The sequence below is a fragment of the Coffea arabica genome, chromosome 11e (genome assembly GCF_036785885.1).
Source record: "Coffea arabica cultivar ET-39 chromosome 11e, Coffea Arabica ET-39 HiFi, whole genome shotgun sequence".
Classification (NCBI taxonomy): domain Eukaryota; kingdom Viridiplantae; phylum Streptophyta; class Magnoliopsida; order Gentianales; family Rubiaceae; genus Coffea; species Coffea arabica.
The window spans coordinates 59,394,153-59,415,846 of NC_092331.1; the positions used below are offsets into that span (position 1 = coordinate 59,394,153).

General features: G+C 37.0%; 3 protein-coding genes across 3 annotated transcripts; 2 read left to right on the plus strand and 1 right to left on the minus strand.

Moving 5' to 3' along the window:
• The first annotated feature begins 769 nt into the window (after positions 1-769).
• Positions 770-6,456, plus strand: LOC113716433 (transcription factor MYB124). Its single transcript, XM_027240758.2, has 12 exons — positions 770-1,567; positions 1,683-1,729; positions 1,822-1,878; positions 1,987-2,059; positions 2,371-2,426; positions 2,550-2,729; positions 2,814-2,998; positions 3,181-3,326; positions 3,670-3,812; positions 3,891-4,111; positions 4,198-4,343; positions 5,704-6,456. The coding sequence occupies exons 1-12, from the start codon at positions 1,442-1,444 to the stop codon at positions 5,812-5,814; spliced, it is 1,491 nt and encodes a 496-aa protein (XP_027096559.2). The 5' UTR covers positions 770-1,441; the 3' UTR covers positions 5,815-6,456.
• Positions 6,457-8,452: 1,996 nt separating this feature from the next.
• LOC113717380 (UDP-galactose/UDP-glucose transporter 3) lies at positions 8,453-12,165 on the minus strand. The gene is made up of 7 exons (XM_027242200.2): positions 11,860-12,165; positions 11,120-11,217; positions 10,892-11,022; positions 10,368-10,398; positions 9,723-9,826; positions 9,468-9,589; positions 8,453-9,073 (listed from the first exon to the last, which is right to left on the minus strand). Exons 1-7 carry the CDS (start codon positions 11,961-11,963, stop codon positions 8,665-8,667), a joined length of 999 nt encoding a protein of 332 aa, XP_027098001.2. The 5' UTR covers positions 11,964-12,165; the 3' UTR covers positions 8,453-8,664.
• A 6,276-nt stretch (positions 12,166-18,441) lies between these two features.
• Positions 18,442-21,694, plus strand: LOC113716945 (probable serine/threonine-protein kinase PBL3). The gene is made up of 6 exons (XM_027241510.2): positions 18,442-18,642; positions 19,743-20,092; positions 20,173-20,308; positions 20,514-20,650; positions 20,763-20,886; positions 20,979-21,694. Exons 1-6 carry the CDS (start codon positions 18,579-18,581, stop codon positions 21,425-21,427), a joined length of 1,260 nt encoding a protein of 419 aa, XP_027097311.2. The 5' UTR covers positions 18,442-18,578; the 3' UTR covers positions 21,428-21,694.

A 21,694-nucleotide genomic window follows, 5' to 3' on the forward strand; every position in this document is an offset into this window, starting at 1 on the left:
GAATTCAGAATAAATGTCTACAAATAAGAAGATTAGTTAACTCTCCATTTCTCCTGAAAAAAAAAAAAGAGGAAAAGAAGAAAGGTAGACAGAGAAGTATTTTCATCTATAGAGAAATTATCTAGAGAAGTAAATGGTGCCAGCCTGTGCTGCAGGCACAATGCCATGAACCAAAAATTGCCAAATCATCGCATCCCCATTCTCACGTGGTTGTGCGCCCATGGCAGGGTTTAGCTTCTGTCTTGTGGATCCCCCGATGGGAAGCAAAAGAAAAGGAAAAAAAAGAAAATCAAACATCCCTCTGCGGTCTATGCAGCCAGTGCCTGTATTAGTCATTCAATAATTCATTTAACTCAATTCACACACACATGAATGGCCCAAGACGAAAATATCCCAAACTAATCAAACACTTTGAAATTGAAATGAAATGAAATGAAAGGCCAATCAATCCCTGTGATAGTGCAACAGTTAGCTCACGAACATTGACATGTTTCATTCAAAAGATAAAAAATTTACCAAAAAAAAAAAAAAATTGTACATTAAAGAAAGAGATATATTGAGACAACAAGAAAAGAACACAATAATAATAGTGCCAATGGCATAGTGAGTGAAAGTGTGTGAGTGGGAGTGTGCGGTTGCTTGGTCTACTCAAACTATTAATTATAGTCTCGTGGGTTTCAGCGTTATTTTTCAAACTTCCCCTTCATACCCGCGCTCAAAAGCACTAACCCAACCCAAGGATCCGTTGATTATTTTTAAAATTCCCATTCCCATTCCCATTTCCACATTTTTCTTGGACAGAGACATCCATCCGTCCAACTCCAACCATCCATCCATTTCTATCCACCTCAGTTTTCAACACCATTGCCTAACTAAAAAGAAAATTAAATTCATCTACAGTTTCAAACAAAATAAATTCCCAAACACCGTATACACACGTTCTGTTACACTTTTCTTCTTTGATCCATCTAATTTTCGATCACCGCCCAGTTCTTGGCTTTTGTTTACACGTTTCTCGAGGCACGTAACAATTAATTTTTTGTTTAGGATACGTTTTTTCTTTTCGTATGGATTGGTGTCAGTGATATTAGTTCCTACTTCTTGTGTTTTTGCTTTTTCTTAATCTGAATCCTAAATTTTGGATTCTGTTAACGTTGTTGTGAAAAGTTCGAATCCGAGGCAAATGGCCTAAAGGGTTACTAGTAGTAGTAGTGTATTTCTCAAAAGGCCAACAGTGTATCGTTTCTTGTTTTTGGGGGTTGGGTGGCTTGAGCTGTTCCGTTTCCTTCTTTTGCTTCTGTAAAAGAGGAGAGAAAAGAGAGTGAAACAGTTCTCTCTTTTTGCCTTGGTCATTTTTCTTTTTTATATAATACACTCACCAAAAGACTACTTTAGCATGCGAGAGCGGGGGAGAAACGGCGCTGGACAAACAGTTTAGACGATGCAGAGTGTGAAGCGGAGGCCAAGTAGTAATACTGGTGCTACTGATGCAATTGCTACTAGTCAACAACAACAACAGCAGCAGCCAAAGCAGAAAGAAAGACATATTGTTTCTTGGTCCCAAGAGGTCTGTTTTTACTGTTTTTGATCCCATTTTTCAGTAAAAGTTCAATCCCGTTAACATGTTTTGATTTTCTGTTTATTGTATTGATTTTAATTGAATGGATGCGATTTGGTTGCAGGAGGATGATATATTGAGAGAGCAAATTAGAATCCATGGAACAGAAAAGTAGGGATTTTTATTGGTTTTACTTTGTTTGAGGTGTAAAAGGATTTTGATGACTGGTTTTTGATTCTTAATACTTCCGGTTGTGGATGCAGTTGGGCGATCATTGCTTCGAAGTTCAAGGATAAAACAACCAGGCAATGCAGAAGAAGGTTGGCTGAGACTTGAGAAGAACCTTAAGATTTTAGGCATTTATTCAAGACACTGGGTACTCTTTTGGGGTTTTGGTTTGTGATGTTGATATGACAATAATGATGCAGGTGGTTCACTTATTTGAACTCTGATTTCAAGAAAGGTGGGTGGTCACCAGAAGAAGACCTGCTCTTGTGTGAGGTATGGTGACGCTCTCCAGGAGCTCTGATTTTGATGTTCGACTAATAATCATATTGGACTTCTGCTTTGATGCATTACTTCATGCCCTTTCCAGTTCTTATTCAAATTTTTGTTTTATTTTTGTCATTTTATTGATATTGTTTTTCTTCTACTCTCTCTGACTTTTTATATATGATAAATATTTCAATTTTTCCTCAGATGACATTAGATCTAAGATTTATTGCTAATTTCATCAATCTGATCCTTTTAATTTGGATGACAAATTCCCTTCTTATTGGATGGAGTGATCTGAAATTTAAGATGCCATGCAGGCACAGAAAATATTTGGCAACAGATGGACTGAAATTGCAAAAGTTGTTTCAGGCAGGTAAAGAGAGTTTGATTTACTGAAGAAGCTTTTTTTTTATTTATTTATTTGTATTTCTAAACAATTTAGTCTTGGTCATAAGGGTATTGACCAGTATGGTTCAATTCTGGTCTCTACAAACAGGACTGATAATGCCGTGAAGAACCGATTCTCTACCCTCTGTAAGAAGAGAGCAAAACGTGAAGCCTTAGCGAAAGAGAACAACACTTCATATATCAATTTGAACAATAAAAGAGTTATCTTTCCAAGTGGTCTCAGTACAAATGGCATATCAGAAGCTGCAGGACCCCTTAAGAAGATGAGGTAAAACTAGTGCAGTAATTTTCACATTTCTAGGTAAGCTTCCAACCACATTCTAATTACTAAGGCTCTGTTATTGTAATTTAGGAGAGCCCACATCCCTGATCCCACTGAGAGCTGCAACCGCGAAGAAGAGTTAGTTGGCGAATGCGCAACAAGTAGTCAGTTGCTTAGACCTCCATTTGCAGTACTAGCTCAAAACATACACAAAAGTGGAAGCAACTTGTCAACTCAGCAGCATGGCAATGATGTCAAAGAGGCTCCGACTGATGGTACATCCTAAAAGTCTTTACATTTATTTGGTAGTAGAAATCTATCGAATCAGTCAAGGTATTTCATGTATCACTACCAGAGGAAGGAAATGGATGGCTTGAAAGTGTATTGATCACCAAATTGAGTAGTTGAAATCAGAGAAACTAATCTTCTAACTCAGTCTTTTTAAATCTTCAAACAGCCAGCAATAACAAAATTCAAGGAACATTTCTCAAGAAGGATGATCCAAAGGTACTCGCATTGATGCAACAAGCTGAATTACTCAGCTCACTTGCTGCAAAAGTTAACGTAGACAGTACGGATCAGAGCCTTGAAAATGCCTGGAAGGTAGTTTGCATATCCAACTTTCAAATCACATCCCTCATCGAATAGATTTGTACGCTTTCTTAAAGTTTACTGACAAATAGTTCCTTAAGTGGGATAATCACATCTAAGTGCCTTTATCAAAGTTCTACTTGACCTCTTTAAAAAACCAAAGAAATTAATTCATGTTTGGTTTAAAATATGAAACATTGTATTTTCAGTAAAATCGTACCTAAGTGTTGAGAAACAAAGGTCTAAATGTGGACCTCAATCCCATGGAGACATCCACCATTGGCTTGAGCTGTGTAATTAAAGCAGATATGTATGTTATTTTGACAGCTTCTAACATGAGTATATGTGCGTTCAGGTTCTTCAGGACTTCTTGAACCAAAATAAAGAAAGTGATGAATTCTGCTTTAGAATTTCTGACATGGATGTTCAACTTGACATTCTCAAGGACTTGGTTGAGGATTTACAAGGTAGTTTTGAGGGCAATCAAGCATCATGGAGGTAAACAGACCAGGCCAATGGAATGTTACTTCAGATCTCTTTATCACCACCATGGTTTCTAAATTGTTGGTTGTGCAGGCAACCTGACTTATATGAAGAGTCCTCAGGCAGCTCTGAGTATAGTACTGGATCAACTCTGCCATCACATTTACCACTTGATAAAGTGGAGCAATGTCAATCTGAGCTATGTGCACCATATCAGGATGTCAGACCTGTATCACAATCAACTCATGCAGGTGATCAGCATCAGCTTGTTAAAGTTGAAAACACAATGTTAGGCAGTGAACCTACAGATAAAGGTATAAAGATGTTCATTATGCCCCTTCTGGACTAATCCTTTTCTATTCTAGTAGATTACAGAAGAATTTAACACTAGCTTTATCAGATGTCATGCCAGATTGTGATGAACTAAAAGCTGATGGTGTACTTGCTTGCGGGTTTTCAACTACAGAGTTCGGTTCCCCTCTTCAAGAGACTCCACTGTTCCGAACAATAGCAGCTACTATTCCCAGCCCAAAATTTTCAGAAAGTGTGAGTAATCTGAAGTTTGTACATTGTCTTACTTTAAGTCAGTATTGCTGTAGTAGACCTGTATTAATTTACAGGAAGCAATTACTACCAACTGCAGTTACCAAATTTTGAAACATTAAATCTGCTAATTTATACAAAATTCAATATGACACCATGATATAACAATCAAAGCTGTCCCCATTAGCTTTCCAGTTTGAATAGTGAAAGAAAATTAAACTAGCTTACTCCTGATCAAAATCACTGAGTATGAGTTACCTACATCTTTATGCAATGAATTTCAACAAGTTACATGCACTTAGGTACTTTGAAAGCTGCACCTGAGGACCAATATGTTGTAACCTTGAGTCCCACTAGTGTTTGTATAAGTAAAATTCTCTGAAGCAGACTTTAAAATCAACCTTCAGGAACTTTAGTTAAAAGGGAAAGGAAAGAGAACTGTTGTGCCTTTAGCTCTCGTTAGAGTACTGAATGTCTCCAGAGCAAACAGCTTATTACGTTCACTTGAAAAGAGTCAATTACAGTGAAAATGATATGTTTTTTAATTTGACTTACCTTAAAAGGAAAGTACTTTGACCAGCAGGGTTTCTTGATCAGGATTTAGTGTAATTGCCTCAGAGTATTGAATAGATGCACAGTTGTTGTGTCTAGTTCTTGCTAATGTCAGAGATAAAATGAGGATCACGCAGAATTTGGAATTTCCTGGAGTTATTTAGGATACAATGTATGATATGTCTTTGTCACTTGCCCCTGATGGATACTATGTGGCGAGCATCTTCCATCCTTCTTGTTTGGTTTGTTAATGTAATGATTTTCTTAAAAAACATGGACTCATTACTCACAACATTCTAGAATAGGCTTTACTGTTTGTAGCCTGTAAGAAGCAAGATCCCATTTTACCCTTCTCTATTCATTTTGGTTTTCTTCTTTCACAAACTTAACTCCGCTTCACAGTTCTCCACATTATGATCAATCTCTAGCTGCATTTTACTGTTTATTTTCTTTTTAATAGTGTAAAGCATCAGATATTTTACCTATGAAAAATGCTAATTCACTGAGCAGTTTACTTTGACCATACAATATTTTCTTGTAGCGGAACAACTTTTAGCTTACATATATACAAACTTTTAATTCTCTTTTTCACTGATCATAAAGTTGATATTAAATTAAGAGGTATGTTCTGAAATCTGTTGTTTCTTTTCCATGAAATTCAAAGATGGATATTCTTTTTAATGTTTGGGGCTGTTCAGACTGAAAAAGTACAAATTACTAACTTTGTGCTAATCTGCTTCCACTTCATGTCTAATATTTTATCTGTGAGTATGATTTATTGCTAAAAGTAATAACTTCATGTGTTTTGCAGGAAAGGCATTTCCTATTGAGAGCACTCGGAATGGAGTCCACATCCTTAACTCCTAGCACCAATCCTTCACAACCTCCAGCCTGCAAAAGGGCTCTCCTTCAAAGCCTATGACCAATTTCACTGATCCATCTCCCTTGATTCAGAACCTCCATCACTGCTTATTTAGAGTTTTCAGCAAATGGAGCTTTTTACATTGACTTTTCAGCTCATTTTGCTTCCATAGCAGTCATATCGACCTGTGTTTTTGCAGAAGGCCTATGAGGTTCTGCTTTGCATTCTAGAATGTTACGGTACATTCTAGATTGCCCTATGCTTCTTTTTTTTTTTCTTTTTACTGAGTAAATCTATCTAATACTCACATAGACTTCCTGTGTGCTCGAGTATCGTGTCTAATTCTTTTGTGTGTTTTGGGACTCGAGTTTTGGTATTCGATGTTCCCATGAGTTTTGGCCTTGAAGATGCCAATTGTACAGAACATACAGTATAGTTCCCTAGTCATTATAGTGTAAGTAGAAAGCGGCACCTCGCCAGAATTACCCTCTATAGAGAAGTTTGACAACATAAGAGGAGAAAAAAAAAAGGAACAAAGGAGGTTCAACCAGTTGTATTGGACTCTTTGTTTTCAAGGTGTGCAGAGTATTCCAGAAGTTTTCTTGGTTTTATAGATTCTTTACTTTAGTTTTACTTGTAATGTGATCTATACTTACTGGAGTGGAGAATGCAGTTTGGTTCCCGTGCGCAGACATTTCTTCATGTCTATTATCTTGCTTCTGTAACAGAGAAGTTACAGCTAACGAAAGAAACCTGAAACAGATTAATGAATATAATTGGAAAAAATCGCCAATTGAGGTGGAAAAGTGCAATGCAGGAAGAACAAAATGTTGGCATAAGAGTAGGGTAAGAATTCTTACAAGATTCGTGCATATTTCTAGCCATGACATGAGAAATTTCTCCTCTCTCCCTCGTTCTCTCTGTGAAAGCTTCTGAAAGTCTCTGATGCAGGGACGGGGAAATCTAGTGGGGAAGAGGGGGTCTGAGGAAGTCTGTTATTTAACTTGGTCAGCGGTTGTTGGTGGTGGACAAACGCGATCATGATCAAAAGCAAAAGGTACTGGTAAAAGAGGGAGGGAACCCTGTACAAATTAAAGTTGAGCAAAGCACTGGCAGTCACTCACCTCAAAATCCACCTTAAGCATTCAAGGACTTAATTTGACCTCAAATGACCACTTCAAAGATGCAGATTGGAAGGATAAACCAGTAAATACGAGTCTTTTCAACACCACCGACTTCTTTCGAGCAAGTTTACATGATTAGATCTTTACTCATTGAACAATTTTGAGTAAGTGCAAAGATTACTGCAGGTCCACCATGTTTGCACCCAATATCTTAATAATTTATGTGTTCATCCAAGCTTTCTTCTGGTAAATGAAACATGAAGGTTTTGTTGCTTAAATTAGTTTTGAATGGCCATTATCTATGCATGGTAGGCCAATATTGGGTTCAAATTTTAGTGCTCACTCTTAGCAACTTGCCTAAAAGTACTAATTTTGTATTGTTCATTTTATAGCTTTCAATTTAGCCTACAAAAACAAGACATGGAAGAGGGGCCGACCTCCTAAGCAAGAAAACAAAAGTGAAACACAACCATGATCTAGCGAAATGGATTTTTCAACTTCTGAGTAATGTGAATTCCTCCATGCTTAGTCAATGTAATAATACTCCTGATTCTGTACCAGTGATGCAGGTAAAGGAAGACAACAGAATTGCTTCGCCTATTTTTGCTGGCATTTTGAGGATCAACCACATTAAAACATTAAATTGTTACGATATCCCAATCCAATCAATCACATCCATGGTTCAAAGACTCGACCGAGTCGTCACCAGAACAGAGCTTTCCGTTCCGATACTGCGATAAGATGACTCCGAGATAATGAATCGCCGAGAACTCGATCGAGTCACTGAGAACTCGGTCGAAACGTCTCCGAGACGGATAAAAACAGTCAAATCGCCTCGAGTCATTCCGAGTCAACTCAAATTTTTATTATTTTTATTTATCATATTTTTTTTTACAATTTTTAGAATATTAAATATTTCAAAAATTTACATCTTGCTGAAATCACGACCGATATGCTAATACCGATGTAAAACAGTCCGAGCCACGACCACCACCGCAACTTTGAACCATGATCACGTCCACCGATTTAGACATGAATTGCACAGAGACTAATCATGCCACTATCATGCGAATCAACTAAAGACCAGCTTACCCGTGAGAGAATCATCGAATTCTGTTGTAATGTAACAGAACACCTACGATGCAGAATTCGAAAACTACGTGAAAATAAAGCGGCAGGTGGCTTTCTCAAAGATTATACAGTGCCGTCCATCTGCTCATCTTGGCAAAAGAAACCGCTTAAATGCCACACCCTTTTTTGCCTTGATTTTTTGCTAGAAAATCGATGACAGAAGAATAAAAGGTTTGTCCAAGGATTCAGCATGAATTCATCGTTTCCTGCCCTCCATCTGCCCTTTTGCACTCAATTTGAACAGGGGATTCTTGCAAGTTGCCATTCTATCAACTTATATCAAGCTCACGGAAGGGAAGAGAAAGGAACGAAGTATAAGCAACTAGTAGTCTTATCATGATTATTGCAAGTCAAGAGGTATGGGAGTTTAGCCTTATCATGATTATTGCGAGTCAAGAGGTATGGAAGTCGGTCATAATTAACAATTAAGAGCCAAATCGAGCTAGAGCCAAAAATTCTATATTAATAATCATACTATTCCAATACATTCTCTTTGCTGCAAGCGCATTCAGTTAGCCTTGCGCTTGCACCAGCACTATATGCGAAGGAAAAAAAAAAAAAAAGGCGAGCGCTTTTACACCACATACTATATGAAAATTTCAAAAAAAAAAAGGAAAAAAAAACCTGCGTCTTAAATCCAAAATGAGAGCCATGGTTACATGGACTTCTTTTTCTTCTGCATCCTCTGCAATTTCCTCCACTTCAGATAAATCTGGTACGCTAATCCAGAGAAAACCATGATGACACTTCCCCATTGTTTTGTAGACATTGGATTGCCACTGAGCACTGAAGACACCACAATGCTCACAAACTTGCGGGTAGTGGTAATAGTTGTGTTAGTTAGGGAACCAAATCGACTAATGGTTAGAAAGATAAAATTCTGGCCTACTGCACCACAAAGACAGTAGAGCAAAATGTCCCAGGCCACTTCCGGATGCTGCTGGCAGAATTTAACTGCCTCGTATCCACTAGCTTGTGGCCAACCAAACATGAAGATGACGTTGTAAATTGTACCCCATAAATTCATTCCCAGCATGATATCCCAAGCAGTTGTCTTAGGGTACCTGAACCAAAATAGGCACAGTTAGATGTGGAGTTATGGACAAGCGGCTGATCGATATCGGGCACAGGAAAAAGAGACAAAATTTTGGGATGCCACGTTAGTAAGTGTTCTATTTTCTCTGAAACATGATGTATGAAAATGATCAGTTAATACGGGAAAGTCCATCCTGTGTGGCTTTCTTTGTACTTATAGGTAGTCCTTTTAGAAAGTGCTCCTTGAGCAAGGAGTACCATGCAACAGTGGAACACAACAAACATAATAGGATATGATGTCAAAACATGAATATGATTTCTTTCAAAATACTCTCTATGATCGAGTTGTTTTATAAATGCAAAACTTTGAGAAAGATATGCAAGTATTCTGCCCAAGGAACAACAGACTTTCACACCAAATACCTTGCTGTAATGGAGTCCTGAGTTGCGTTGGTGAATCCATCAAAAGCAAGATTCAGAAAGCATAGACCATAACCAAGTCCAGGATTAGGATGTGCCAGCTTGCTGATAGATTTTGAGCTAGGCTGTAACCAGGAAAATTAAATGTGAAGGGCAGGTTGTCAACGCAAACTCATTCAATGTATGCATCTACCAAGATGGAGAGAGGAGAAGAGAAAGCAGGGCAATTTATTACCAATTTCTGTGTCAAACACTCACCTTTGAAAGAGCAAACATTGATACTCCACCAGCAACAAGTAGTGTACAAACATATTCAGGAAATGTATATCTTATGCCATAAACTAGTGTACCCATCAGCATCACTGCATAAAGACATGTCCAGATTTAATTAAAAATAAAAAAGAAAAAAGAAAACTTCAAAAGACTACTGGTTCTTCTCAAATGTACTCATTATGCCTATCAGCCTACACAAAGAAAAGTTTTGCTCCTGTTGATGCGCATGACCATACAAGGCTTACTTTCAGCACCAATGGTCATCAATTCATCATCAAAATGGTTTATAGGAAACTAAATTAATAAAAATACATGTGCCCATTAATGTTGACAACCAAGGGGGAAAAAATACAAAATTCCCAACTGGAAAAATTTGCCAATGCCCACTTCAAAACTGAAGCTTCAGATTGTCAAAATGTATGTGGCACAATAAAAAAATGCAGTACTTTTCCTCTAATTCAAGTGAAAGCCTGCATCCCAAATGCAAAAGAAAGAAAGGGACAAAGACAATAAATTTTCAGAGATCCCTTCCCTGTTCCACTAGGATGCCCCTGACGTGTCATCTAAAAGGTTTTGAACAAATGTTTTCAGCAGAATACAGATTTCAGTATTATAATGAATGCAGCCCACCTGGAATCATTTTGGAGGATTTAGCCAGGACCTGAAAACAATAACAAATTGCATAAGCACAAAATACCCTTCGTCCTTGTAATTTAGAAACACGAACATGCAATTTGATTCAAAAGCTAATATTTTATCATGTTCAAATCTATCCTATCTATAAAAACCATTGGAAGAAAAGCCTATCATGTAAACAAACTTCCAGTCATTTGGAAATACTTTTCTTGGTAGCCTTTTTATGCAACCACTGTAATGATCTTATAAACACATCAAATTCAGAGTATTGTCCACATAAATGGTGAATTCGCAATTAAAAAATCATTCAAAGATATCCAGATTTGCAATGTTATCAGAATAGGAGTGACCAGAATGCAAATGTCCTTAAACAAGTTACGAAATTATTAAGATGTACAAAACTGTATCAAAGCATGGGATCAGATAAGGTGGATACCAATCAAGTTTAGACATTCATGGTTCAGAATAAAGTATGAAAGGAAACATCACACATTCTCTCCATGAAAAACCAAAATTACCTGACCAGGGTAGCTGATATACTTCAATGCTTCAATGCCCATAGCTGGTCCAATTGTATTTGTAACTCCAGCACTCCAGAATGTCCACCAGGGAGCACCATCTCTCTTGCCGTTGGACCAAATCTTTATCACTAAATAATCAGAAAAGTAAATCTGATTACTTTCCTGTTCATCAACTATCAAAATATTCCACAATTTCCAACAGATAATTGTAATTTAAAAGCTTACTTATAAAGGACCATATCAAACAAACTAAATTCTGTGCCAAGTTGAGGAAAGCCAAGTGCTCGAACCTCTTCTTATCCGGCCCAAATCGCTTGGTTGATCTAAAACAGAATATTGACCAAAATCAACAACAATAATACACTAACAAAGCTCTCATGAATAATTACTTCAGCATCTAAAGTAGCATAGAACACCACAGAGTAAATGCACGTATGCTACTGCTTGTGCAGTCAACCCAACAATGTGTGAGAAATATTCCATCTGATATCCATCTGTAGAGTGGCATTTAGACTGTGAAGTGGCATTTAGCCAGACTGATATCCATCAGTAGAGTTCCTAACTTTATGCGAGACCTTAATCTCTTACCATTAATTACTTTGTTACACTGAATTTCCTTTATTTGTATGTCTTGACGCATATGTAACTTCAAGTACCAGATTATGAAAGCAGAATCGATGCACTCCTAAAGTTCCTAACATTTTCACGAAATTCTACGAAAATTAAGGAGGTCAAGGATATCTTTAGACCTTAATGTATATCTTCGAGTACCAAAGATCACGCCATTTTACTATCATCTTCAAAATGCCATATTTTTCCAGGTACATATATCTGATTAAGTGTTCCTAAAATGAATTCTCACAAATTTTTACTACGTCCTATAATAAACGAACTTAACAGAAGTACGAATTCGTATCACAAAATTTCAACCATAAAACAGGGCTAAGGAAATGTAGAATGCTTACACAGTCTCTTGGAGGACGCCTTGATAGATATACGCACACCAAATTCCGGCGACGCAGAAGGCCAGGAGAAATACGCGGTGGAGTCCGGCGCCATGAGACTCCATTATTAGTCAATTTGTCGAATCACTAGTAAAGTTTCCTCAACTTCGCCGGAAATAACAGATCCGGCGTGCCACGTCTACTGTCTGGCGACTTCTTCGACGATCATGCAAATTCGAACAGAATTTATACCCAAATTTTGATTTTTCGAGTTTCTCTTTTATACTTATACTTAACTGGGAAAAAAAAATGGAGCGAAACGACGATTTGTCTTGCGGATTGTCGTTTGAGGAATTTATATGAAGGGAAGGTTGTGGGGTCAAAAATCTACGTTGAAATCACACGTGGAAGCATATTATTGGGCTTTGAAAGTCCATGCTGAGATCTAATTGGCTGAAGTGACACAATGCAACGCTGCACGGGAATTGGAAGTCGGACCTCCGACCCCTTTTTTTTTGTTCAGGTTTTTGCCCCTTCTCCATTTTTTTTTTCCTGGAATTTTCAGGCAAGTTGCCTTTTTATTTCCCCTTCCTTTAGGATATTACTTTTAACTATTTTTCTTAGACGCTCAATTGCCAACTAGGCAATTACTATTTTTCTAACCAAAAATCTTTAAGCGTGTTTAGATTACTAAAATTATTTCATATAATATTTCGCTTGCATCGTAAACATATTTTTCAATTCATATTTTTATATTTTTAATTATCTTTTTATCTTATATACATCACATCACAAAAAATATTATAATAATTATTTCAAATAATACTCTGTCCAAACACATTCAGTGTTTTTTTTTTTTTTTAGGGAGAGAAAAATAAGGACGTCAAGTAAGTTGGGCCAATTTAAGCCTAAGGTTTTGGATTTAACAAGTGCAAATATAGCATCTGTACATTTCCTTTTATTGGGATATGAATCAGTCCTCCAAACAATGGGCTAATGGAAAGCTACTAGTGGCCCAGTCCATACAGCCTTCCAATTTCCAAATTCAAAAAAAAAAAAAAAAAAAAAAAAAAACCACCCTTGCCAGAAAGTAGATCATGATTGAGTCGAGCTAGGTAGCTGATTTGATTCCCAAGCTATTTCCCTCTATTTTTTTTAAAAAAATATATAATGTTTCAGGTCTCTCTTTAATTTTAAAAAAAGTTTAAAAATATCGTGATTTTTAATCACTCCTTAAAAAGAAAGGAAAAAATTACTTGCAAAATAAAAAGTCTAGTGTTTTTTTTTTTTTTTTCCGGTTTGGTTTCGCGAACAATGACAGCAGTGCTTATCCCAGCTCTTAGACTGCGCTTCCTTGGAATTTTCAATTTTGTGTTGGACGGAAAGAGGCCGCATCCAACACTACTGCGAGTTAAAAGAGAGAACAAATCCTTCCTGCTGAGTTACTCATGCCATAATCGGTGGGTGGACGTGGATCCAAAACTATGAGGGAAGAGGAGGAGACCTCTGTTCTAAAATTTTGTCAAGTTCACAGAATTATGCTCTAAAAAGTAAATCGAATTTGTTTCAAGCATCGAGTTTGAAGCGTCTTTTTTTTTTTATTTTTTATAAATATTTTAACTTTGACGTTAAAGACAATAGGGAACAAATCATGGAGGATTTTCCAAACCGTACAATAGTGCATGTTTATGATTTTCATGTGATTTTTAATATCGAATCAAGTTTGAGTTGCCAACGTGTTACATGATCATTTGCTTAATACAGCCAATGATCATGAAGTTACGTGGTAGAGTTAGATATGAGTGGCAGTACTAATTTTTGCATTCCACTAACCTTTCTTTTTCCACCATCTAATTGGTTGGTTCCCACTTAATAATTTCTACATCAACAAAGCATATGTTTGTTAGTCAACTGAAGCTTCTTAATACTACATGGTATGAGGCAATTTTGTGGTATCTTTCGGAGTCCGCGTGCTTTCACATCGATCTTTTCAGAGGTTTTAGTTTAGGATGCCCCATACGGCACTAGTAGTCTCAAGTGGACTCGGCAAATATGCCAAACGCAGAGAATTTAAAAATTAGAGTCCACCCCTTCTTCTCCCCCCCTCCTTACTCTTCATATCAACTCATTAAACTTCATCTTCTTCTTGGCTCCATGCAGACCGTTTCTACGGCATCTGGCCCAGTTTCAAACAAGTCTTATATAAGCGAGTATATGTAATGTGTCACAAAACAACCAAGTCAAACCATGCACAGAGCTTTTAAAGTTGTGTTTGGATTGCATTTTTCATGATTTTTCATGGAAAAATTACTGTAGCGATTTGATGTATGTGAGGGAAAAAGGTAATAAGGAAATGTGATCACGGAAAATGATATAATTTTTCGACGGAAAACCGCAATCCAAACAAGGCCGAATGACTGGTATAGTGTGAATAGGGTTCAGAGTGATCGGAAATTTGTTGGTTTACTAGTCTCTATTAATTTATGAATTCTAATAGTAGTTGTGTTTGAGACACTACTCACTGTAATTTTGACAGTTATAGATATCTATAAAATTTTCTCAAATTTTAAAAAAAAAATGCCTATAATATAAGAATACCGAAATAGAATCACAGTTAATTTGAGAAAGTTCGCAGTTAAAGAGTAGGTCTTATAACTTCGACAATTATAAGATGCAAAGTGTTCCTGTTTCCTCATTTTTATTACTTGTTTGGACAGCCATTTTTCAAAGAAAAATTGCTACGTTTTCCGTGAACGCATTTTCCAATCACCTTTTTACCTCACATATATCAAATTACTACAGTATTTTTTCTACAAAAAATCTAGAAAAATGCAACCCATTTGTTCTCATGCGTCCACCAAGCCCTTTTTATTAAAGGAAAAGAATTAGTCCACGATAATATGATAATCTTCCTCTTCGACTGCTGCTGTCTTTTGGAATCTTTTGGGAAAAGAATTAATTTTTCAACGCTGAGGGAAGTAGACGTATAAATTTTACTTGAGCAGTTAGTCTCAATTGGATTCTCGTCTGTAAACGAATCAAACCACTTGCAAACTGATCAAAACTTAATTTAAACTCGGTCAACATCGAACTCGAGTGGAATTTGAGTCGATCAAGTTGAATATAAAGAAGCTCAGTTGGTTAGCTCACGAGTCGATTCAATTATATATATATAATATTTTTATTAATTATTAAGAAAAATAAATATTTTATTCATTTCTTTAAAAATAAAATAATTACTTTTTATTTTTTAAAGTATCTAAAGGGTTCGAGTTCGAGATCGACTTCAAACTTTATCAAATTGAGTTGAAGATCGACTCGACTAAATCAAAATTTGACTTGATTTGATTCGACTCATTTGCAAGTTTTTCTTTTAAATAGACTCGAACTGCTGAACCTATTATATTTGATGTAACGTCCGACTGGAACCAGAAGTGCTGGAGAAACATCGCCCTTCACCCCTCTTCAAGCTAACGTCACGGCTGAGCTGTTTTGAATCTAATCACCTGGAATTTTATCATCAAATACTGCCAAAAGAAACTTTTACATTCTTATCTACAGAGACAAATAACCGTGAGAAGTATATATACCGCAAGTAGTGATTATCTTTATGTTCTTTATCCATGATTATTGAGTCAAGTAGCAAGGAGTTTATATCCCTCAAATAAGGCAAATCACTCTTGGAAGCTGCTCATAGTGCTCGACTCTGAATTAGTGGAGTCTAATATGTGATCACCAGACATCGAAGGTTTTACCATTAAAAATTTAAAAAAAAATTCTTCATGTTCTTTTTATTTAAAAAAAATTTAATTAAATTTTTTTTTGCAGGAATCAGCAATATAGAAATATGTAATTAACTAAATAGCATGCAGCAGACTAAGGATGTTATGTCATTTCTACGAAATTAATTTGCATTTTTTGATTCCCTTTGACCATAATAGTGACTCCAATCAGAGCATAAAGTTAGTGCACTCCGATGTGTAGTAGTATTAATTTATGCTACTAGGTAGCTAGATTCGTATAATTCTTGATTTGGTCCATACATTAAAAACCATTTGCCTAGTCATCCAAATTCGAGTCCAAGTCAACCATGAATACAACCAGCCAGGCTCCTGTATCCATAACATCATAAAGGCAAAGCTTTAAGGGCATAAGCCAACTAAAACCCATAATAATTTTTTTTGGGGTAAATAAATTTAGGAGACTTCAACCACCATCTTAGACTTAGAGCATCTGGGTTCAAGAGCAAATCAACAGGAAAATGGCTCAAGAAGTAAATCAAGCAGGGAAAGACGGACCCAAGTGCAGGAATGCAAATTGGAAAACTGAAGACAAAAAGGTTTGGAAAAAAGTGAAATAGGCAAATGCCTTTGACTTTAGGGCTGCGCTGATGCAAATTAAAATAAATTGCTGTCTGTTGGTAAATTCTTGACGGGTGAACTTTGTTCAACAACAGAGGAATGATTGCCTTTCTTTATAGGTGTATCATACACATAAAAGCTATCCTAATTTGACTAGAAAAATCTTTTCTTTTTTTTTTTTTTTTTTTTTGAAAGAACTAGCAAAATCTTTAGAGTTTAGAGATGAAAGTATACATATTATCTTACGACGTCTAAGTAAAATATTCTGTGGGATTAGCCTCTTTATGAGCGAATTTAACTTCAAATAATAGGTTTAAAGAATTTTTTTTTTCACTGAAAAGTGACCTGTAATGTGAATACATTAATTGCAAAAATATCTCGTGTGTTGATATATTGACTTTCGAGCTTCTAACTATTTCAAGGGTGAAATTATTTTGAGCCACAGTCGATATCTGATATTGACTTTCAAGCCTCAGATTACCAATTTAATTTGGTAAGCGGACATGATGGTAAAAGTAAACGGAAAGAATAAAATGTGTTTGACATAAAATTGATAAGAAGGAAGGTGATACTGCTGCTTATGAGCGCCAATAATGGCACGCCAATACTAAATTGGTCCTCTTCTTGAAGAACTCTACAAGCTACTAGAGATAACTAGTAGCAAATGAGAGTCTTCTTGCCCTTTTTCGAAGCTAACCCTGCAAGAATAAATGCATTATTCTGGAAATCACCACTACTACAAAGTCTAAACCCTTTTGACTGGATCAAACCCAGGCTACGCGAGGATAATCTGATTTAAGGGCCTCTATTTTGCAATTCTTTTCATTGCATCCTCGTGTAACATACGAAATTTGAGTTTCAAATTCAAATTCGAATTATGTATCATGCATTTAATGGTGAAAGTGTATATACTGTCAATAGATAGAAAAATAATCCAAACTTATGTACTATACATGTAAATGAACATTTTATTCAACTGTATGTTCTATCATACGTCTTGAGCTTCTGAGCTCAAAATCAATCTTAACCATTTAAAATCCAAACAAGGCAATATTAATAATCAACCCCACCTGACAATTACTACTACTAACTTTTGATAATTACCGAGGCCTGGTTGAAGATTAATGTGCTGAGTACATTTACACCATCTTGACCGGGTGAGAATGCGTTTGTTTGGCCTCTTTGACATGGGCAAGATGATGTAGATGAGATGTAAGCATCATCTTGGCTCCCTTCTTTTTTTTTTTTTTTTTTTGTGGGGTGGCAAAGAGTAGCAGCATCTTGACTTGACTTTTTGTGCGCCCCTCTATCCGCCGTACACAGCAGCTGGACCACATTATTGATTGTACACAAGAATATAAAACCATTCTAAACTTCGCTACTTTCCAGAAACAAATAAAAGCAGTAATCATTTTGTTTTCTTTTTGGTAATAATTCGCAAATAAAAAAGAACTACTACCACATTTAAAATCCAATTGATATATGCCACAACATTCACGGTTGAAAGATGCAAATTTAACAATCGCTTAAATTTTCATTTTTTTTAATAAAAATTTAGAAGAGATGATGGCGTACAGTCAATGCATCAGAGATTTTTATAGATCACTTATAATTGGTCCACGTTTTATCCGAGTGTATATATTATTGGCTTTCTTTTCCTAGATGCTTGAAATTTTCAAAAAAGGGTAGTCCGGAAAATCCAAGATCATTGAAAATTTTTTTTTCTCTTAAAATGGGAGAAAATTAATTTAAAATAAAAAGAACAGAAGAGAAGCAAAAATGTAGGGGACTGAGGAGTGAGAGACACGTAGTGAAGTAAGAGTCGAGACACGCAATTGTCGTTTTCTGGAATGGACCGAACTGGTGGAGGGGAAGGAAACTACACCTAAAAGGCCAGCAAGGAAGGTGGCTGCCTGACCCTGCCTCCCATTTTCGTTGCACTTTCTCATCTCTTTCCTTCTTTTCACTCCAGTAAAAATTCCCCCCCAACTCCAACTAACTAATTCTATCGCGTCAATGATGATGTATCATGTGAACTGAACGCCGTTTTCTCAAAATTTTTGTTTCTGTATTACCACGCTTTTCTCTTCTCCATTCTATTCATATTGGAATAATTTTAACAGCACAGTGCTGCCCCTCAATCCTCAGTTAAAAGTAATCGTTTCTATATTAAACGAAATATCACCTCCTCTTCTCTCTAACACTTCTTTATTCCTGTCCATCTATCTAATACTCCTATCTATCTCCTCGTGCCAAACTTTTCTACGCCACCTTTTGAGCCATTAGCTTCAGTTCACAACAATAAGTAGTGGACTGCTGTCAAGAAATTTTTTTTTTTTTCTGTATTCTTTTGATTATTTTTTCTTTCCATTTCATCTGATGGGAAATTGCTTAGGTTCTTCAGCAAGAGTTGATGCCACGCTTAGCTCCCACACCCTTCCTGGTACTTTGCTCAGTTCTCTGTTATTTTGATTGAAACTGGTTTATGGGCTTTTGGAAGAAAGTTATAATCTTGGTTCTTGATATATTATTGTTTTTCTGGATTGTGGGCGCTGTATCGTCCCCAAGTTGACATCTTTCTACGAGTATTTGTTCAATATCTCTGCCTGTTTTTTTTTGGCTTGACTTTGGTTCTGGCTTGTGGGTGTTCATGTTCTCGTGCTTAAGCAAAGCAGGATTTACCCTCTTCATCTCTTGTTTTGTTTTCGAGTCTATGGGTTCTTCATATTTGTTCCCTTTTGGTTCTGATTGCGCTCGGTTTTGCTTGTTGATTGTCCTTAACTCTGTGTTCTGCTATCCCTTTTGGTGGGCTTTGGGCTTTTGGGGAGGAGGGGAAGGGTCAGGTCTAAAGCCGATGAATTCGTTCTTAGGTTTATGCTCGAGAACCTGTTCTATCATCCGGCTCCCCCTTTTTTCTATAATTATTGGTGCATGGTCGGTTGAGTTGTCTTGGGTCTGAACATTGGGTATCCTGGCTGGTCCAGGTTGGAGTTATGCTTGGTTCTGGTTCTCTCAATTTTAGGCACGAGCTTTAACTTAATTTAGTGGCTTTGCTGGTTCAATTCCGGCTCACTTTCAGTTGTCATATCTTTGAAAGATCAGGTTGCATCACATGGTTTGAGGGCTAGTTTCTTGTTGAAAGATTTAATCTTTAGACATGAATGGATCAGAAGTTTGTTGATGTCTTTAAGACAAGCTTAATTGTGTAACAAGCTTTTACTTTGTCCTTGCTTTAAATGGTTAGGTTATCTTGACCTCATTTACACTTTAGAATCAAAGGAAATTAGGTTCCATTTTACTACAAGCAACCTATGATCATTGATGCCTTCTGAAAATTGGATTGGGAAGCAGAAATAGGGACACTGGAAGAGAAATAAAGCCAGAGCCACTGTAATACATTGATGTCTCTTAAATGATGTAACTTTGCTGTATATGACTGGAGAAATATATATATATTTTTTTACAGTGACTAGTTCTAATTTTCTGAATCACCAGTAAAAGCAGCTGAACCATCTCAATATTTTTGGTTTCTTTTTCCTCCAGCTTCAGAGACATTGAGAATCCCCAGCAAGACTAGCAATTCCTCTGCACCTTCAACTCTAACACTTCCATCGTACAGTGGAAAAAGCAGTAGTTTTGACAGTATTCCTACTCCAAGATCCGAATTTGAGATATTGTCATCCCCCCATGTTAAATCTTTTCCATTTAGTGAGCTGAGGAATGCAACAAGAAATTTCCGACCTGACAGTCTTCTTGGGGAAGGTGGATTTGGTTATGTCTTTAAAGGATGGATTGATGAGCAGACTCTCACTCCTTCAAAGCCTGGCTCTGGAATGGTCATTGCTGTCAAGAAACTGAAGCCCGAGGGTTTCCAAGGCCACAAAGAGTGGTTGGTATGTTTCCTTTTCAATTTTGTTTTAATTTTCCATGGCTTTATGTTTGGCCTAATCACTGATGCAAAGATTATCCGCAGACAGAAGTCAATTATCTGGGGCAACTTCATCACCCAAATCTTGTCAAGCTCATTGGGTATTGCTCAGAAGGTGACAATCGGCTTTTGGTTTATGAGTTCATGCCGAAAGGAAGCTTGGAGAACCACTTATTTAGAAGTATGATTCATACTGTAACGTACTTTTTCTTCACAACATGATTAGTTGATGCCCATTATACCATAAAAGTGATTTTAAAGTTTATCGGTCCTGTGGACTTGTTTTATGTGATATATGGGGTCATCTTCAGATTATTAGATCATTTGCGACTTTGGTGGCTATCTTGAACATATTATGATGCGTCAACCTATGGTTTCTATGACAGGAGGAGCGCAACCTCTCCCTTGGGCTACAAGAATGAGGGTGGCAATTGGTGCTGCCAGAGGCCTTGCTTTCCTGCACGATGCTGAGGAACAAGTGATATATAGAGATTTTAAGGCGTCTAACATTCTTTTAGACTCGGTATACTGAATTGCCTACTTTTACTAAATTCAGTAACTGAAAGATGGTCTGTTTTGTTGAAACGGACTTACATTCTGCTACGTTTGGTGCTAACTATGATTTGAAATTGCAGGAATTCAATGCAAAGTTGTCCGACTTTGGCTTGGCCAAGGCAGGTCCAACTGGTGATAGGACTCATGTATCCACCCAAGTTATGGGAACACACGGCTATGCTGCACCAGAATACATTGCTACAGGTACATCATAGACGAACTCTTTTCGTCTCTCTTAGATATATAGGGTGATAAATTGTTCGAATTTGTGTAATAAAGTGTGTGTAAACAAACAGGTCGACTCTCGGCAAAAAGTGATGTCTACAGCTTTGGAGTGGTTATGCTTGAATTGTTGTCTGGACGTCGTGCTGTTGATAAAGGCAAGGTTGGTGTGGAGCAGAATCTGGTGGACTGGGCAAAACCATATTTAGGTGACAAGAGAAAATTGTTTAGAATAATGGACACAAAATTGGAAGGCCAGTACCCTCAGAAAGGAGCATTTACAGCTGCTAACCTTGCTATGCAGTGCCTGAACCCCGACCCAAAAGTTAGGCCACGCATGACCGATGTTCTAGCTGCACTAGAAGATCTCCCAAGCCCTAAAAGTTTAAAACACTCTCCATCAGAGTATCAAGCATCGCCTGACCCTGCTCGCCACTCTCTGAAACAAAATCGTTCACCCCTGAGTATGACTCCTTGTGCTTCCCCTTTGCCCACTCAACTGAAGTCCCCACGCGTGAGATGAGTCAGAAGATGCATCTAGCTGAGGCTTCCCTTGTACATTCCTCCTCTATTTACCCTTTCTATTCCAAATTTTGTTCTAGGTTTTGTTCTATGTAGTAGTTTTGCAGCTCCTATGGTTCCACAGGATTTTTGTACGTGCAAGGGCAACAGATATACCAGACTTGTAGAATGTATTATCACCCTCTTAAGCTAAGCTTCTTTGTCTGTATAAGATTGGAACACATGTATGATATTCCTATTTAATTAACAGATGGTATTTTTATCTGGA

Bases quoted from the DNA above. Each gene is read 5' to 3' on its own strand.
- LOC113716945 (XM_027241510.2), top strand. From the start codon at position 18,579: ATGGGAAATTGCTTAGGTTCTTCAGCAAGAGTTGATGCCACGCTTAGC. The intron at 20,093-20,172 runs GTATGTTTCCTT...GATTATCCGCAG, and splicing joins AAGGCCACAAAGAGTGGTTG to ACAGAAGTCAATTATCTGGG. The intron at 20,309-20,513 runs GTATGATTCATA...TTTCTATGACAG, and splicing joins GGAGAACCACTTATTTAGAA to GAGGAGCGCAACCTCTCCCT.
- LOC113717380 (XM_027242200.2), bottom strand. From the start codon at position 11,963: ATGGAGTCTCATGGCGCCGGACTCCACCGCGTATTTCTCCTGGCCTTC. The intron at 11,023-11,119 runs GTAAGCTTTTAA...CTGATTATTTAG, and splicing joins TTTGATATGGTCCTTTATAA to TGATAAAGATTTGGTCCAAC. The intron at 9,590-9,722 runs GTGAGTGTTTGA...TCCTGGTTACAG, and splicing joins CAATGTTTGCTCTTTCAAAG to CCTAGCTCAAAATCTATCAG.
- LOC113716433 (XM_027240758.2), top strand. From the start codon at position 1,442: ATGCAGAGTGTGAAGCGGAGGCCAAGTAGTAATACTGGTGCTACTGAT. The intron at 3,813-3,890 runs GTAAACAGACCA...TTGGTTGTGCAG, and splicing joins GGCAATCAAGCATCATGGAG to GCAACCTGACTTATATGAAG. The intron at 4,112-4,197 runs GTATAAAGATGT...TAGCTTTATCAG, and splicing joins CAGTGAACCTACAGATAAAG to ATGTCATGCCAGATTGTGAT.